Here is a 19704-nt window from a genome sequence, read left to right as displayed (position 1 = left end):
GCACAACTTGTACATTATAATGCTACAAGAATTGACAAAGTCTGATGCTTAATTCTGCAACCAGTTTCTTCATCATTAACCTTTGCTACACACCAATAGCCGCTTTGCGAAATCTACAAAGACTGTTGTTTGTGAAGCTCATCATGATCTCTATGTTGACACTTTGAACAGAACACGTCTAGAATGCATTCAACCCTTTCACTTCACTTTTTTAGTATTTTTCCTTGTTTCTTTTGACTCTACTTCAAAATTCAAATAATACAATTCAAATTGAAAATTGAAAATGTTCAACCAATATCTAAAAAAAGGACTTCAATTATCTCTTATCACAATTATCACTGATCAATAGTACATTCTTGTGGATCAACAGGTTTCATAAAATTAAGCAAATATTCAGATTCGTATGATCGATCTCTCATAAACACAATTATTAATGTAGGAAGGAAAGCTTGCACGCCACTCTTCAAAAGCAGATTAAAATCCCTCCTGCTCTACATATTTTTTGAAATTTCTTTTTTTCAATTCTCAACCTTCTTTCTTCCTCGATTTTTTTTTTCCATAAAATTTAGGCTTTGATTGAAATTCTTTTGCTGTGCGCATAGTTTGTGTTTAAATTTAAGGAGTATATGGGCCTGCTAGTGTTTGTTCAAATGACAAATATTTTATATTTTCTTCAGAAATTAAAAAAAAAAAAAAATATATATATATATATATATATATATATATATATATATATGTTTATCTTATGGATGCACAATAATTTTAAGGTTTTTAACTTTTCTTGAGTTCAGAAATATATATTGAAGTTAAATTAAAATTTTCAGATTTTTAATTAGTGTAAACTTTGTTGTGGTTCAAATTTTAGTTAAGTTTATATGTCGTAATAATCAATGACAAAGATTTTTAGATTTATTGGTATATTTTTTTCTTTTCTTTTCCAATGTTTTCTACAACTTATAATGAAGATTTGAAATTCAAGATTTGCAGTAGTCTCTGTGGTTTTAGTATCTCACTCCATAACAACACGAACGGTGATCTTTGTATTTTGGGTGGCTTGAATCTCATCTCAGAAATTTTTTATTATTTTAGCGTAAGTCCTAAAAAACTAGGATGTGGTTTCATTCAAAAAATTAACTAAGTTGTAAGTTGTAACATATAATTTGTGTCTAGCTTGTTTTGATTAGTATTGGATAAATAATAATAGGAATATGTTGTGTTAAGATCCCCTTCCTAGCCTTTGGGTTTCAATTAGCGTAACTGGTAAAGTCTCTAATGGTTGAATAAGAGATTTGGGATTCAATCCCCACCTGCACTAAAAACTGATTGGTGTCTTGGTTTGATGACAAAGAGTCATCATCAAGAGCCAGGAGCGAACGCTATAAGTTGAAATTTTCTCTCAAAAAAAAAAAAAAAAATATATATATATATAGGTATATATATATCCCCTTCCTAGCCTACAAAGTGGTACTATATTCCTTTGAATTAGCACCAAAAGCTTTCTCATGATATCAAATACCTATGATTTTTGCGTTCGGAGAATAACAAGAAAAAGAAAAGGAAAAAGTTTTGAACTCTGAAAATTGCTGTGATGAGATGGATATAACCATGGTTGTCAAAATCCCGATCTGGATCCTACGATCCTACGATCTTACGATCTCACCTGCTCAAAACGATTCGGATCTTTCAAGGATCTTTGCGATCGTTCAGGATCGATAGGATCACACGATTTTAACGATCCCAAATGACCTTTATTTCTTGTAATATTTTTAAACTTAATAGATTGCTCAGTTGGACTTAAATGAAAAATAAAATCCCAATAGACCAAAATTTTCAACTCTAATGTAGAAAGTGTGCCAGTTGGATCCGAATAAAAAAATATTCCAATAGAGTGTCATGTTTTGAGATTTTTGACCTCTTTAAATGATGCTTATAAATGAATATAGTGATGTATGGTAATTATATTAATGAATGTATAATTTATGTGATTATTTAACATACAAATGTTTATTTTTTTTTTGTTTTTTTCTCAAATAATATAAGATCTTACGATTTACGATCCGATCCTACGATCCACGATCTCACCTACCTCCTACGATCCTACGTAGGATCCCGATTTTGACAACCTTGGATATAACAATCCATTCTCCTTTTTTTCTCTCTACTGACCGCAAAGTAGTTATCACAAATTTTGTTAACAAATTAAATAGAGTGGACCTATTCGCTATTAATGGTTCAAAAAGTATTTGTGTTATAAATTTGTTAGTTTGATTTATTTTACGTTTTGGGATTTTGTTTAATATTTTTAATTTAATTTTATATTTGTACACTTAAAATTGATTAATTTTAAATATTAGGCCCAATTTTTTAAACTGTGATATCTAAATATATTTTAATAGATTAAGCTTAGAGAAAATTCAATTCGAATTTGAAATTAGAATCCAGTTTTACGTATTGTGTCTAAATTTTATGTGAGGACTACACCATAATTATCCACTTAAGTTTGTGTCATGCATCTATTTAAGTTTTTTAAATTTTGTGCCGAGTGAGTTAATAAGTGCAATAAATTTGTCTTGAGATTTGAGAGTGGAATCCACAAATTCAACAATTAATCAATTAATTATAATCCACATTTTGAGCTTTAGAATCAGTACAATTTGGCCTGGTTTTTGTAATTCCAATAAGAAATACTAATTTTTAACCTCACGCATATATATATATATATATATATATATATATATATATATATATATATATATATAAGTACATTTTAAAATATGCAATTAGATGTATCTTATAATTCCTATTGAAAGCTCAGATTTGTGTAAAAAAAAAAAAAACAAGAGTTATTTAGACACCAAATTAATAAATTACGGCTCGCTTGATTTTACTCTAACTTAAACTAAGTGCGGAATAGAGTAAATGCGAGCGAACAAGCAATAAAGCTACTCTAAGCCATATTAATTATAACACGACAGTAAAATGAAAGCTAAAAGAGTAGGGAAGAGAAATGCAAACACAAGATAATACACCGACGTGTTATCAAAGAGGAAACCGAAGAATTCGGCGAAGAACCTCTCTGCCGCCCTTCAAACGGTAAATCGATCCACTAGACAATAAGTTGGGATACACGAATAGCAAGAGACCCTCCAAGCTTAATCTACTCAGTGCACCTAAGCCCTCCAAGCTCCTACTTCAACAAGGTTTTTCGGAACCGTGTCTTGCCTAGCTTTCTGGATCCCGCAATGCGCCCGATTGCATCCGCCAAAGTTTGACTTCTTCCAATGCTTTCCAGTAGCACCAAAACCTCACTTGACACTTAGAATGGGTGTGGTAAGTGTCTGGGCTATCAACCTCTCAAATATATGGATATGGAGAGGTAGGAGTTGAAAAAAACCACAATGGATTGTGTAGATGATTGTGGGTATGACAATCTCTAATTCTTAAGGGTTTGTGGCTAAGGTTTTCTCTCTGAAAAGCACTCATTTCAATGTGTGGGTAATGAGGGTATATATAGTATGGGTGAGGATGTAGTGGAGCAGATATGACAAAATAGCAAAACAAAATGTTTCGCGAGTGTCTCGCGAGAAGGCCTTACCTGCGAGATACTCGCGAAAACCAGCTGTCTCCATCTATTATGACTCTTCGCATTCTAGTCATGTGCTAAGCACATGCTTCACTTCGCTGGAAGGCTACTCGCTAGCTACCCGCGAAAACTTCTTTAGTCTTCAATGTTGCCTTAAGTCTTCATACTCTCTCTCTCACACACAACCCTTACAAATAAATCCCACATAAAATACAAGGTACATAAGATTGAACATAATTACTGAAAGTTCAGATTTGTGTTAAAAACACAAGAGTTGTTTAGACCCCAAATTAATAAATTACGACTCGGTTGATTTTACTCTAACTTAAACTAAGTGCGGAATAGAGTAAATGCGAGAGAACAAACAATACAACTACTATAAGTCATATTCAACATATTACAACAGTAAAATGAAAGCTAAAAGAGTAGGGAAGAGAAATACAAACACAAGATAACATATCGATGTGTTATCGAAGAGGAAACCAAAGAACTCGGCAAAAAACCTCTTCGCCGCCTTCCAAGTGGTAAATTGATCCACTAGAAAAATCATGAAGTGTTACAAACGTTCATACAAAGTGATTACAATCATTTAGAAGTAACCTTCTTTTCACCATCTCCTTGGGGCCAAACTTAAAAATATTTAAATAAAAGTTATTTAGAACCATTATATTTTTTGTTATGTATAATATTTCGGGAGTCCAAAGAATCTTTTCATGATTTTCAAGTGTTATCGATATCAGAATGGCCAGATGGGCCAAATCACTGGAAAAGTTTAGACTCTAGAGATCTACATTTCCATGGCAAGTTACATTTCAAACCCTAGTTAGAGGATGGTCTTAAATCCTGATTAAAAAAAATCAATTTGACCCTAATTTTTTTAAAAATGTATCAATTCATTTATCGTCTACTTTTTCTTCAATGTCGTTAATTAAAAAAACATGTTTGCCAACCATGTTTTGTGTGCCTCCTAGCACCAAAATATTGGTGTTTCATGATGTAAAACAACCATCTTTGGGAGTGACCATAACAAGGGAAATTATTGCTTGATTTGTTTCACACTCTTGATGTACACTCCTAACACACAATATTCACTATCACACAAGGTATCCACATTTTTCAAGAATGTTCAAATGAACACAGTGACACATGATGTGTATGGAAAGTGTATAGAGGGAGTGCGAGACAATCAAGGAGTGAATGTATCACCTTCCTAATATGTAAAGCTTCACATTTGGTGTTCCTTTAGATCCAAATTAGCAATGAATACCTGAGAAGTTGTTCATGTGGCAATAGAATTCATGCTACTTGTTAGAAGGGGTAGTGAAATTTCTTATTAGGAAGTCTAGGTAAAGACTATTTATATTTGATACAGAGGATAATAGTTCAGTCAGACTGGTTGGTAGGATGTTCTTCTGTGAAGTGGAAAAGGGTGAGTATTGGGGGCTCTAGATCTTATGCTCACTTGGAAAGTGAAAATAGTCCTTGTTAGGTTCTAAGACCTTAGGGACTAATGTATTAGAACTTCAATGTGTATTGTGTTGGCGAACCATGATCAAAACATTTAGTCTAGGTTTAGACTTGCTCAAAGTTTGGTTTAATGTAAGTTTGGAATCGAGTAGTTGTAGGAAATTACTGTTCTATTTCTGCATGGCTCGATCGATCGAAGAATAGACTTGATCGATCGAGAATCGTGCATCAGGAATTTTTTGCAAAATTTTAAGTCGGCCCAAACACAGTTCAAGCCCATTAAGGATTAGGGTTTCAGATCTACTTCTTCCACTATATAAAAGAAACCCTAAGCAAGTTTTTAAAAGGCTTCTAAGAGAGAGAAGAGTGTGCCTCTTTTTGTATCTAGGGTTTGTACTCAAAAATTCTTTAGAGTCTTGGTTGCTCATATTGCTGTTTGTGTGAATCTCTTGTGAGATCTGAGAGGTGCTTGCCTTCACACAAGCTTGGGATTATCAAGAAGGAGATTTCTTCGAGAGCTTGATGATCATTCAGTTGCTGTCATAAGAGCTTAAAGATACAAAAGCGAGGGTGCTTGTACTTGCTGGAGATTCCAAGAAAGAATGAGTCCATGGTCTCGGAGCTTGCACGTGGTTGTGTCAGTAAGTTCTACTGGTGGGTAGCAATAGGATGTTAGTGGTCTAAGTCACTATTGTACAACTTCAATTCTTTCATAGTGGATTCAAGTTTACCTTGAGGATAGCTAGGTTGAATCCTCCCCAGGTTTTTTACCAGTTTGGTTATCCTGGGTCATCATATCTTTGTGTTTTTTATATTCCGCACTTTGCATTGATATGATTATATGATTGTGTTAACCTAGATCTAGAATTTGGATTAAGTAATAACTTGGCTTGTTAACTAGGTTAATCCAATTGTGGTTTAAGGGGTCTAAATAAACTCAACAGTCCTTACAAATAAAAGGTTATGGAGAAGAGTAATAGTGATGAGTAGAACTACAGGGTTAATAAGAATGGTTGAGGTAGCTTCTTATGCAAAGGTGGGTTGAATGAAAAGGTGCATGTCCCAAGATGTACTTAAATAAATAAATATAAATTTGCTTTTCTTTTCATGCGTATAATGTTCACCCCTGGTGATGCAAAACACAGAACGTAGGCTAGTATATGCTGAGTTTATTTGAAATTTATTACATTTTGGGTGTTTAGTGTCATTGATGTAACTAATAAAATTTTGGTGTTAATGTAGTCAAAGAAATCAAAACGTAGGCTCAGACAACCTGGTATTGTCCCTGCAGCTTATGCCAAAGTGATGAAGAAGCTCAATTTTTGTGGTTAAACCATTAGGATTCCAAATAGGTGCTGCCAATTTCTGGAATTAAAGAGGGAAAAATTCACCTCCAGCCTTCTGTTTTTTCATGCTTTCCTCCTACTACTTGCATTTCAGTCCCTCAATCAAGCAGGTTGTAGAGCGGGATTTTTGTAGCTGGTTGTTTACAACAGTTGGTAAATTCAATTTAGGGCTATGGCTTAGCCAAATGATTCTGAATAAGTCTAATATTACTGTGGAAACTAATACCAACTCTTTGTGGGCTTACTATGGTTTTATAATCGTTACACATTTCATAACCCAATCAATAAAGAGTTTTTAGAGGTGAATAATAATAAAATAAAAAAAACTGAAAGTGTTATATGTTTGACACTTGAATTCAATTAATTTAATTGATGATTAGTATTTATTATTATTATTATTATTATTATTAAGCTCTTTATCTTTTTTGAAATGGATGAGTACTAAATATTATATTATATTAAAAAATAAGTATGTGTTCAATATATAAAGACTAGAGCAGCGCTTTGGGCATTCCTATATTTAGTTTAATTTAAACCTTTTTTTGGACTTTGAGGGAAGGAGAAAAGCTCTTTAATAAAATTTTCAATCAATGACATATTTAGCTTAAAACCTTTAAGGCGGCTTTTATACTTGTATGAAACTTGCCTAGGATATCAGATCTTATTTAGTGAAATAGATTCTTTTTATGTACACAATTGATATTTATTCATACAATTGTTAAAAATAAAATATAATCAGTATTTAGTTTCACTATTGAATTCCTAAAAAGAGTGAGTTTAGACACTAGGTGGTAGGTACAAAAATAATCTATTAGGCATTGAAATCCTAATGGGATTGAGATCATGTTCAATATCTAAGTATTGCACCCGATGCAATTGCTTTCAATGGTTGAGATTGAGAGTTGTGAGATTGAGAGTTAAAAGAAACAACTTTCAATCTCAACCGTTGAATAAAATAAGTGTGAAAAAGTTAGAAAGTGAGAATGATAAAAGCCTTTTATGAGAGAGGCATTGGATAATTGCACCCGGTGGTATCGCACCAAATCCAAATCCTCCCTAATGTATTTTTCAAACAAAATTCGGTCACTTTCAAATTCTATTAAACAGTTTATTCAAGAATTAAATTTCAATTAAAATTTAAAAGCCGATAAAATATGGTATCAACAGCACTGATATTTTGGCAACAACAGATAAAGATCAAAGGAGCAAAGCTATTTCTTTTTCCCAGTGTCCTTTTGTTTTTAATGCTATGTTTAGGATGTAATATGATTGAGTTCAGTCAAAGAGTGTCAGTACAGTAAATCTAAATGTCTATATCTTAAATAATACCTTCCATTTATTATTAAAAAACATTAACATTAACATTAACAACAACAAAAAAGGGCAAACCTCGAAAACAAGAAAATATAAAAAATAACTTTAAAAAAGGAATGCCAAATTGAGAGAGAGTCTAAAGACTAGTGAAGTAACATATCCTAAGCTTAAGGAGAGTAGCAAGGTACATTAGTCTTTTGATAAAAGCACTTCACTTACCAAATTTTTTAAGTTAATGGATGAGGAACCAAGTGGATTTGTGGCCTCTTCGGCCAATTTTTTCCACTCCATGGCCTTTTTCTTCATTTTCTTTCCCTTATCTCCTTCCAACAATTCTCTTACAATCTTTTCTACTTCCTCTCTTTTGACATCAAAGTCAATTTCCATGCCGATTGCCCATTCATTGCAAGTGTACTTGCAGTTTGTTTGTTGATCTGAAAAGAATGGTAAGCAAAGCATTGGCACTCCTGCACAAACACTTTCAATGGTTGAATTCCAGCCACAATGTGTCAAGAACCCTCCAATTGAAGGGTGGTTTAGCACTTCCTCTTGAGGGCACCAACTAGTTATTAGACCTCTTTCTTTAATTTCCTCCTGAAACTCGGGTGACAAAATCGTTGATCCACCTTCAACTAAGTCAGGCCTAATTATCCACAAAAATGGGTGCTTACTATTTGCAAGTCCCCAACCAATCTCAACCAATTGCGATGGTGTCATGACAGCTATGCTACCAAAACTCACATAAATCACTGAGTTGGGTGCCTTTGAATTAAGCCAATTGAGACACTCGCTTTCTTCCTTCCACAAACCATACCCAATTGATTCCAAATGATCATTGGATAAGTGATTGAGTTGTGGTTCTAGAGGGCCAATAGCATATACATGAGGAAACATGGTAGAGAGAGCATGCAAAACTTCTTGCTCTAACTCATCGAATGTGTGAACAATAATTCCTGAAGCACTAGGAGCTCTCTCTGCTGCATCAATCACAAATCTAAAAAGAATATCATTTGGATCAATGGTTCGGACAAAGCTTGGGAGATCCCTCAGACGAATGTCTCTCATACCAGGAATCCAGTCTATAATTGTGTCAAGATACCCATTTGTCAAATAGCTCTCATCTGCAAAGACAAATAGTTTTCAGCATACAACAATTAATTACAATAAGATAATACAATATTTCAATTGGATTTTGCACTTTTTGTTACACCTTTAAGAGGTATAATGCCTTTGTCCTTGAGGGAAGGAAGCTGCAGACAACCCATTAAACTGCAAGCAGAGATAGTGAAGAACATAACTACAGGGATTTTGAATTCTTGAGCAGCAGTAATTGTAAACGGCGTGAAACCATCTGAAACAATACAAGTAACTAGAGGATTATTTGAAGTTGGACTGTTGAGTTTTACAAGGAGGTCAAAAAATGGAGCCAAGAAGTTGGTCATAATGGATTCACAAAGAGAAGGCATGTCTTGGGTGGCGTTGATATCTGATGGAGGAAGGCCATCGGGGATGGTCTCAAATCGAAAGTCAGACAAGCCATCTAAAGAATTGGGACCTCTGGATTTCATAAAACGCTGGTGGTTGAACTCAGTGTTCACAAAGGTTATGTGAAACCCTTCATGGTGGAGAAGCTTTGAAAGCTTTAGCATTGCCTTCATGTGACTTTGAGCTGGGCTTGGAATACAAACTGCATGAGGCTTATCAGCTACTTGTGTCTCAGAATCCATTTCCTTCGTTCTGTAGGGTGTGAGTGAGCGCAAAATGCATATATCCATTCATTATATTTATTCTGCCTTATCCTTGGACGCCAAACTTGACTCTTTGACTCTTCTCTTCCTTGGACGCCAAACACCAGCGGCTGCTCTTTTGGCGCAAAATGCATATGCCCATTCACTATATTTATATCTTATAATATACATTCACTTCCTTGGAGGCCAAACTTGACTCTTCTGCCTTATCCTTGGACGCCAAACGTATGGCTAGCTGCTCTTTGACTCTTCTCTTGGACTATAGTTAAAGTTGTTTTGACGGTGAACTGCCCGTACGGTTTAACTTGGTAACGGTGAACTGTTTATTAAAGAGAATTTTTAATCTCAAAAACCAGCCTATATTAAAAAATCAGTAAACTGTACTCAGTAAATTGTACGAACCGAGGTCGTTACTTTCTTCGTCTCTCTCTGGTTTGCTCAATGTCTACTGTCAAATAGTTAACATTTTCTTGAATAGATTCAAATGAGTGGTCCCCAATGCTCCCAGCTGCATCCCACTCTTCTAGTTTTTGCTATTTATTTATTTTTTAAAAATTATGGGAAATGTGGAATTGTCAGGATCTCTCTTAAAGTTTTATTGGGGCTCAAAACAAAGTTGAGTTGGCGGACAAACCAATGTCCGCCACCGTTGAAGACTTTGAAGCTTCAATTTTTTTTTTTTTTTTGTCACGCGGAAAAAACTTTACCATTCAGCTTATTTTGTTAAAATTAAAATTTTTTTTTGCTGAAAGTTCTATAGATATTAGTTAAATAATATAGTGAGACATATGAATAGTATCAAAAAATGCAATGAAACTCGTAAATAGTAACAAAAATAAGTTAAATAGTAAAATAAGTTAACAAAATTAATTATGTCAAACGGACACTTATCGTCTCTATTAACCTTTTTATTGGGTCTCATAAAAATAGATTATGAGTTTATCGATCTTAAGTATGGCTTAACATAATTTAGACATAAGCTTGCATAAAAAAATATATATTGAGCTCTAACTAAATACACACACACACACACACACACACATATATATATATATATATATATATATATATATATATATATATTGAAGCAATACATGGATATTAATTTATATCGAAATATTTCATATCTCTCACTAAAAAAACTCAAAAGCAATTTATGTTTGCTTAGGAATTATTATTTCTTATTTGTCTTATGAAAGTTATGATATGAAAAATATGTTTGAAAGATAGATCTGTATATTTATTTGGACTATTTTAATCAATTTTTATATTTTTACTAATTTAATATGTGTGTGTGTGTGTATATATATATATTTTTTTTAAAAATAATTATTAAATTAATTATGATATTATCACGATTTAACTTCGGTTCGATCTCTGTTCGACTTCAAAAACCTTGAACATCTCTTTTACAATTATTTGAATGATCCATATTTGAAAACCATATTTATGAATGTAAAGTGGCCGACACTTTTTTGACATGCAGTGTAAACTTTAAACTCAATCAAGATTGCCACCTCCTCTTGCCAATCAAGTTAATTTGTCATCCCTTTATGCCAATTAATAGTTTGGCACTATCAAGAATGCTTCAAATAACATATATAAATGTGTGTGTTCAATTATGATATGGAGAGATAGAGATATCCAAAAATCTATTGTGTGATGTAGATGGCCACTTGAATAAAGAAGTTTTATCTATATTATATTATTTCTAGATTTCTTTATTTTGTCTTGATATTTCTTTTACTAGTATATGGATGTTTTGTATCTTGATATTCTGTTTATTTTGTAAGAAAAACCTACTTTTTCTATTTTTTACACTCATTTTTACAAAACATCTACATCAGTTTTTCTATTCTGCCATCTATTTTATTTAAATACTCATTTTTCTCACTATTTTTCTTTAATGTCGTTTATTAAACATGTTTGCCAACCATGTTTTGTGTGACTCCTAGCACCAAAATATTGGTGCCTCATGATATAAAACAACTGTCTTTGGGAGTGACTATAACAAGGGAAATTATTGTTTGATTTGTTTCACACTCTTGATGTACACTCCTAAGACACAATATCCACTTTCACAGTAGGTATACACATTTTTCAAACAGTGACACATGATATGTATTGAAAGTGTATAAAGGAAGTGTGAGACAATCAAGTGGTGAATGTAAAGCTTCACATTTGGTGTTCCTTTAGATCCAAATTAGCAATGAAAACCTGAGAAGTTGTTCATGTGGCAGTAGAATTCATGCTACTTGTTGGAAGGGGTAGTGAAATTTCTTATTAGGAAGTCTGGGTGAAGACTATTTGTATTTGATACAGAGGTTAATAGTTCAGTCAGACTGGTTGGTACGATGTTCTTCTGCAAAGTGGAAAAGGGTGAGTATTGGGGGCTTTAGATCTTATGCTCACTTGGAAAGTGAAAATAGTCCTTACAAATAAAAGGTTATGGGGAAGAGTAATAGTGACAAGTAGAACTACAGGGTTAATAAGAATAGTTGAGGTTGCTTCTTATGCAAAGGTGGCTTGAATGAAAAGGTGCATGTCCCAAGATGTACTTACATAAATTAATATAATCTTACATTTGGAATGTTTAGCTATTCAATGACTGATGTGCAAATTTGCTTTTCTTTTCATGCTTATAGTGTTCACCCCTGGTGATGCAAAACACAGAACGTAGGCTGGTATATGCTGAGTTTATTTGAAATTTATTGCATTTTGGGTGTTTAGTGCAGTTGATGTAACTAATAAAATTTTGGTGTTAATGCAGTCAAAGAAATCAAAATGTAGGCTCAGACAACCTGGTATTGTCTGTGCAACTTATGCCAAAGTGATGAAGAAGCTCAATTTTTGTGGTTAAAACATTAGGATTCCAAAGTAGGTGCTGCCAATTCCTAGAATTAAGGAGGGAAAAATTCACCTCCAGCCTTCTGTTTTTTCATGCTTTCCTCCTACTGCTTGCATTTCAGTCCCTCAATCAAGCAGGTTGTAGAGCAAGATTTTTGTAGCTGGTTGTTTACAACAGTTGGTAAATTCAATTTAAGGCTATGGCTTAGCCAAATGATTCTTAATAAGTCTGATATTAGTGTGGAAACTAATACCAACTCTTTGTGGGCTTACTATGGTTTTAGCTGAAGCTGCCTTGGGTTTAATGGGATTCTTTCATTTGAACTTTTGGCAGTTACAAACTTACAAACACAATTATAATAAATTGGATTATTAAATTTAATAATTATAGAATATATAGATCAATATACAAAGTCACAAAAACAATCATAGTAAATTGGATCATTAAATTTAACATTTAGACGAACAATAAGAAAGAAAAAAAATAAATCATATTTTGTTAAACATTCTTGTGCATTATATGGGTTAACAATTAGTCAATATATAAAAATAAGGTCAAAACACCAAACTCCTTTTATGTTTCACCATAATTCATTTCAATTCTCTAAGTTTCGAATTTATTCAACTGAGGCATCTCTGTCAACTTCTGTTAAATGTTGCAGTCAATTGTCCAAATTTGTATTTTTTTTAATCAAAAATTTTATTTGTAGCTCTTAATATGCACCCCAAATTGTATGTTATCTGGATGTTAGTGTTACTTACTATTTGATCTATCAACTTTTGTTTTATGAATAAGTTTAAAATTAAAACTTGAAATTTAACCATTTTATTACGAGATAGTCATTGATCGTTGATTATCTTGATATTTTGCAAACATTAAAATTATAAGGAGATAATATAACCTTGAGTATATTATATTAAAAGTATATTTGAATGCGAAACTTGGATTACGTTTTCTTCTTATACATTCCATCCTTTCAAATTAGATAATTTGAGATGTCTAACCATCTCATCTATAAGTATTTATATTCTAATTTTTTGTATTATAAAACTATGCATAAAAAATAAATTTATGAATCACATAGTAAATAATATACTATTCACGTGAAATTTTGCATGCGTGTTGTGGGGGTCCGAGGAACAGAAAGGATTAGACCACGGGGAAGCTTGCATAAGTTAGCCCAAGGAGGTGAGTAAGATTTGAGGAGTTCGCTTGCCCAAGGATAGAAGCATAAACAAGGTAGACAGTATCCTACGTAGGCAAAGGAAGAGAAGAAGGGACCATGGAAGGAACAAGGGACGTGGCAGGAAGCTTCCTGAAAGATATACCTCCCACATTCCGCATCGAATGCTTCATACCAACCATGAGATTAAATTCTATAAGGACGTGATGTAAAACTCATGTTTTACCCTTCCAATCCCAAAATGCCACATCATCTTAGCACATATTTAAGAATAAATACAATCACACTCAATCAATTCTAATACCCATATATAAATCCAACCAAATTGGGAATTTATTGAGATGTTATTAGGTGTGGTAGAATGTATTGAATTTTATGTAAAATGCCGATGTGGCAATCACTTATTGGATGATGTAAAACATGGGTTTTACACTCCATCCTTATAGAATTTAATCTCACCAACTATATCAGCTGCATTAATGTGGAAATGACACCTGAACATTGACTTCACAGCTAACAGCCCCTTCAACCATCCTCAACAGAGCTTTGATGAGACAAGTATCCTGAGGAATGCTTCAAGGCATTCAAGTGGAGGGCTATGATGAAAGGGGGAAGGATATAAAAGGGAGGGAACCTCCCAGAAAAGAGGGGATTTTGGAAAAAAACAAAAAAAAAAAAAGGAGGAAGGGAGCAAAGTATTACTTGATTAGAACTTGTAACATTCATATATAAGAACTAATCCTCGGACCTACCCAAGGATAGCATTATTCTCAATCACCACTTGAATTCCTTTTCTCTATCACTCTAATCTTTTCAGCCATACGGCAATACTTAGTTTAGAATTGCACATGAAGTGTTTTCTCACTCTCTAAAGAAATTCTACTATTTGGGCTTTGTTTGAAGGATAAGATACCACTGTTCTAAGTGGGCTTAGGCCTTTATTTTCTAAGTACTTACATGCGTTAAGAACATAGAGTATATGTAATCCAACAATGAGATTTTCAAAATACTAATTTCATTAAAAAATATATATATTAGTTGGTGTAATATCACTTAAATTTATACCAAGTATAACTTGATCTTATATCGTATATTGTTAGAAGTGTGTAATTAAAAGTTTAAATTTACTATAACTTAATAGTTTAAACTTTTAGGATAGTTGGTATTTTAGTGTGGTATCATAGCAAGAGGTCCTAAGTTCGTCCTCTACTCTACCTTCCGTTTGAGCATTTTAGAATAAAAAAAGTTCTAAATGTAGCATTTTATTTCTAGCAAAACTAATAACACAATAAATCTATATATATCTAAATGTTGAAGCGTAACATTTATTATTACTACTCTTCTTTTTAGCCACCTCATTCGCCACGTTTTTGGCCACATCATCATCATTATTATTATTATTATTATTATTATTATTATTATTATACCTTTAATTTTTTTGACAATATTAAATATATAAATATATTGACTTTGCAAATTCATGTTTGATAGTTTTAACTTTACATATTCATATACTTTAATTTTGATGTTATAACTAAATAACAAATTAATGAAATTCAAATCAAAAGTATTGTCTATACATATTCATTTTGGGTGGTTTTAACTTTACATATAATTTTGCACATTTATCTTCTTTTATTTTGGCTCTTCTTATTTTCATTCTCCTACCATAAAATTGTCACTTTCTCCCATTATATGCATAATTTTCCTACACAAAAAATGTTATTTCTCTCTTTCTCTCTCTCTTTCCCAATTTTGTTGTCGGATATTTTCGTTTTTCTTGAATCTCTACTTTAGATTGATGAATATTTGTGTTATTTGGAACTCTAATTTTGGTTTTTTATAACTAAAAAATGAAATCAAATGAAGAATGAAATATAATAACTTAGTATATATATGTAATATCAATTAAATAAAAATATATATGGTAAAGAAGAATAGTAATGTACCTAGGAGTAGGATTGGGAGTAAATGTGAAATTAAGAAAAAAGAGGAACTAATATATGTTTTTGCTTGTGAGGTGTATGGCTTTTTAACTATACATGTGGCCACTCTCTTGGAAATGGAAATCAATAGAGCATTTATCAAGCTACTTGATCAAATAGAGAAAAAAGCTAAGAAAACATAGAAGGGAGAATGAGGAAAAAATCACAAATTTAGATGTTGATTTGTTGGTAGTAACAGTGGTGTAATTTTTGTTGATGAAGAAAAAAAGTGTAGAGAAAAACAACTTCATTCTGCTGTCAATGACAAAGTAAGCTAGAGTTTCGAAAAGAAGATTTAATTTAATTTTTTTTTTAACAAATAAGCAAAAATTTGAAACACTTTTTTTATTCTTATAAAATTAAATATTTTAAGAGTAGTGCTATTGACACAACACTTTCACAAAAAATTTCACAACAAAATATAGGTGGCAAGTTGTTAAAAGTAGGTAAAAAAGTGATGTATTAGCAACAAAAAAAAATGACAAAGTTTAGCTACAAAATTGGTTATAGCCTAAGGTTACAACCTTATTCAATAAAATAAACATTATCACATATTTTGAAAAATATAACTGTTTAAATGTATGTTCCTTGCACTCTTAATACACATATCAAATTTTGTGCTAATCGGATATTATTTACTATGTGATTTATAAGTTTATATTTTATACATAATTTTAAACTACAAAACTTGCAATTTAAACAATTTATTGATGACATAACTATTAATCTTTAATTTTTTTAGAAATTTCAAGCATAAAGGATATAAGAATAAGATGTAATCCAATGGTGGATTTATCAAAATTTATCTCCAATAAAAATATATTGAGTAAGGTTGTAAGCCTTAAACTACAACCAATTTTATAACTGTCTAAAAAAAATTTGTAAAACAGTTATGCTAGCTAGTTGTTGGTGCAGATAAAAAAATTAGTTACAACTTACTACTTAACCTTTAGCATATGAAGATAATGTGAAAGTAGCAATAAAATAGTCATATTTAAGCTTATTCAGTTGCTAAGAGTTATAATTTTTAGCAACTTTACTGTGAGTGTTCTAATTGGATTTTAGTTTTAAAACATTCAAATTTTTATTTTAAAGGGGTGCAAACAATTTTTTTGGTTCGGTGGCCTGCATGTAATGCCGCCCCTGGCTATTGCGAACGAATGTGATGGAAAAGGCAAGTGGTTCATAATGTTCACCCCTGCCCCTACCCTAGTGATGCAAAACACACGGAATAGCTATATATATATATACTAGTGTGGGTTGCACGTGCGAGGCACGTGCTGCCCATTTAGTGAGAAAATTAATATAGATTTTTTTTTTTTTTTTTTGAAGAAATATGAAATCATGTACTTAAATTTAAAATAACTATTTGAATATCTATTTAGTATTTACTATGACAATTTTTTAGAACCTATTTATGAAATGTAATATCTACTCACCAAAAAATGCTATAAAGAATGATAATGAGTGTCATCATCTTCATCAAATTAAATACTTGCAACCATCTACAATGAAGATTTTGTTATTCATACTTCATTCTTTATCATCTTATTTTATGAGCCTAACTACAATGTTTAGCTTACTTATTTCTAATGAACACCCTTTTAAATAGGAAAAGAAATTAAAAAAGAAAAAAATAATAAAATACATTTGTCATCAAAATTTCTATTAAATAAAATTATAAGTATAGAAGAGTTAAACCTAATAAATTAGTGTTTTTTAGGTAACAAATAGATTATCATATATCATTATTCTAATTTTCCAAGCATGACTACCAGTCTATCACATAATATTCAAAATACAAGAAGGAATTTTTTGGGACATTAAAATTTAGTAGGAGTATTTTAGACATTGCATAATAGAAATTTTAGGAATTATAATATTTCGTTAGGGTTTAATTATGAGAGTAACAGTAGGAGTTTATGCTCATTTACAAAATATAAAGAAGGAAATTATTCAACTTTAATTTAAAGGGAATAAAAATACCCCAAACATAAAGGAGAAAAATGCTACTTCGTCAATTTGTGTGTGTGTAAAACAATCAGTGTGTGTGTGTGTGTGTGTGTGTTTTTAAACTTAAAACAATGTGTTACAAAAATCAACCTAAAAAAATTATGCATAAAACAATGAATTTTGGTTCAACAAATTGACTAAACAAAAAATGAAGTCTAGGAACACAACAAAATGTCACCATATTTTTACAATACCTTTATTTCTAGCTATGGTGGGTTTTAGTCTGATATTTAATTATTTTATCTTAGAGTAATTTTACATCCACAATATTTTCATAATAAATCCTAGGTGGTAAACTGTTACTGGTTTTAAATTAGGTTAACCACTTTTGACCGTGCATTAAAAAAAAATTTAACAAATAAAAAGCCAATTGAAGAAAATTGTGCCTAAAACAATGAATTTTGGCTTACCAAATTTGACTAAACAAAAAAAGAAGCCTAGGAAGACAACAAAATGTCACACAAAGAAGAATCCTAAGAAAACAACAAAATATCACAACATTTTCTTAAATTTTTTTTATTCCCAGCTGTGGTAGGTCTCAGTTTCATATTATTATTTTATTTTTTAAGTCCACAACATTTTCACAACAAATCTTAGGTGGAAAATTATTACTTGTTTTAAAATTATACATTAAAAACAAATAAACAAAAAGACAACACAAGAAAATTGTGTGTGAAACCGTGAATTTTGGCTCACCCAATTTGACTATATTAAAAAAGAAGTCTAAGAATACAACAAAATATTACAACATTTTCACAATACTTTCATTTTTCGGATCCGAAGAGATATTTTTTATTTTATTTGAGAGAAATGCTAAATCCATAATATTTTTAGAATAAATTCTAAATGACAAGTTTTTATTGGTTTTACACTGAGCCCACTATTGATATCACTTTTTTATCCATAAAAATACATTGCTACATAAAATTTGTTGTGAAAATGTTGTGGATATAGCGTTACTTCTTAAATTTTAAAATCAAGCAATTTTTCCTTTAATATTTTGGAAAATATCAAATATGTCATATTGTTACTCTTTCAGTTAAACCTTAATAAAAACTTATGATTCTTAAAATATTTATTGTGTAATGTCTAAAATACTCCCACTAAATTTTAACATCCCAAAATTTCCTTCATGTATTTTGAGTTTTAGATGGTAGAAATTCTCAGTCACTTATTTTATTATTTTATTTTGACCTTTAAAAAATTAACACCTCATAATTGTGAAAATATTATAAGAATGAGTTGTATTAGTGTAACTATGTATGTACATATAAATATTTAAAGAAAAGACAAAAAGAGTACAAGCAAAACTAGCATACAGTGGAAAAAGGAAAAAAAAAAAGAAAAAGAAAAAGAGGTCTATGAACGGTGGAGACTGTCATACAATTGTGAAAATATTATAAAAATTTGCTAAATTGGTATAATTGAATATGTACATATAAATAATAAATATTTAAAAGAAAAAAAAAACAAAAAGCTGAAAAATAAAATAAAATAAAAAAGAGGCCAAAAGGTCGAATAAACCAAAATTACTGTAGATGGCAGTGTACTTGAGCGCATAGGCTCTTTTTATGTAGTTTTTAACAGAAATAGATACATTCAGAAGAAGTGAAGTTTTAACTTTTAACCGAATAAAGGAGAAATAAGAAGTTTGGTAACACCGAAAGTAACCCAACCTTTTTCAGCATGGCCAAAAAAAACAGTATAGATAGATAGTGTCAACTTTGTGCTTCTTTGAATTCTGCCACTACCACTAAGGCATTAAAAAAAAGAGAGCACAACGACAAACATGATTGTGTCACGGATAGAATTTTTTTTTGTTGAGAATCCTGTCACGGATAGAATAGAATCTAATCACGAGGACTCAACAATATTGGCTGATAATGCTGAGCTGGTAACCAAAACCCCACTTCTATCACCATCTTTACATCCAGAGTGGAAAAGTGCTTATTTTATTTAAACAATTTTATTCTAAAGTGCTATCGTCTCATTCTCATGTTGTTTAATAAATATAAGGGTAAATTACTTATTTACTTCATATTTTTTACGTTATTTTTTAATTTAGTCTACAATTTTTTAATTGTGTTAATTTAGTCTCTAAACTTTCAATGCTGTGTCAATTTAGTTCCTGCTATTATATTTTGAATATAAAAGTCTAACATGTTAAACGGCCTAAATAAATAAATAAAATGTCACATCAACTGTTTGTTGGGTTTT

The 19704-nt window shown here is 31.4% G+C and overlaps 1 protein-coding gene across 1 annotated transcript; it reads right to left on the bottom strand.

Moving 5' to 3' along the window:
* Positions 1-7704: 7704 nt before the first annotated feature.
* On the bottom strand, positions 7705-9583 carry LOC142613418 (7-deoxyloganetin glucosyltransferase-like). The gene is made up of 2 exons (XM_075785780.1): positions 8921-9583; positions 7705-8831 (listed from the first exon to the last, which is right to left on the bottom strand). Exons 1-2 carry the CDS (start codon positions 9483-9485, stop codon positions 7900-7902), a joined length of 1497 nt encoding a protein of 498 aa, XP_075641895.1. The 5' UTR covers positions 9486-9583; the 3' UTR covers positions 7705-7899.
* Between the last annotated feature and the right edge of the window lie 10121 nt (positions 9584-19704).

Source organism: Castanea sativa, chromosome 10 (genome assembly GCF_040712315.1).
Source record: "Castanea sativa cultivar Marrone di Chiusa Pesio chromosome 10, ASM4071231v1".
Taxonomy (NCBI): Eukaryota; Viridiplantae; Streptophyta; class Magnoliopsida; order Fagales; family Fagaceae; genus Castanea; species Castanea sativa.
The sequence above is the reverse complement of the archived record's forward strand: the minus strand, read 5'-3'. Positions and strand labels throughout refer to the sequence as shown.

Bases quoted from the DNA above. Each gene is read 5' to 3' on its own strand.
- LOC142613418 (XM_075785780.1), bottom strand. From the start codon at position 9,485: ATGGATATATGCATTTTGCGCTCACTCACACCCTACAGAACGAAGGAA. The intron at 8,832-8,920 runs GTGTAACAAAAA...TTGTCTTTGCAG, and splicing joins AGGCATTATACCTCTTAAAG to ATGAGAGCTATTTGACAAAT.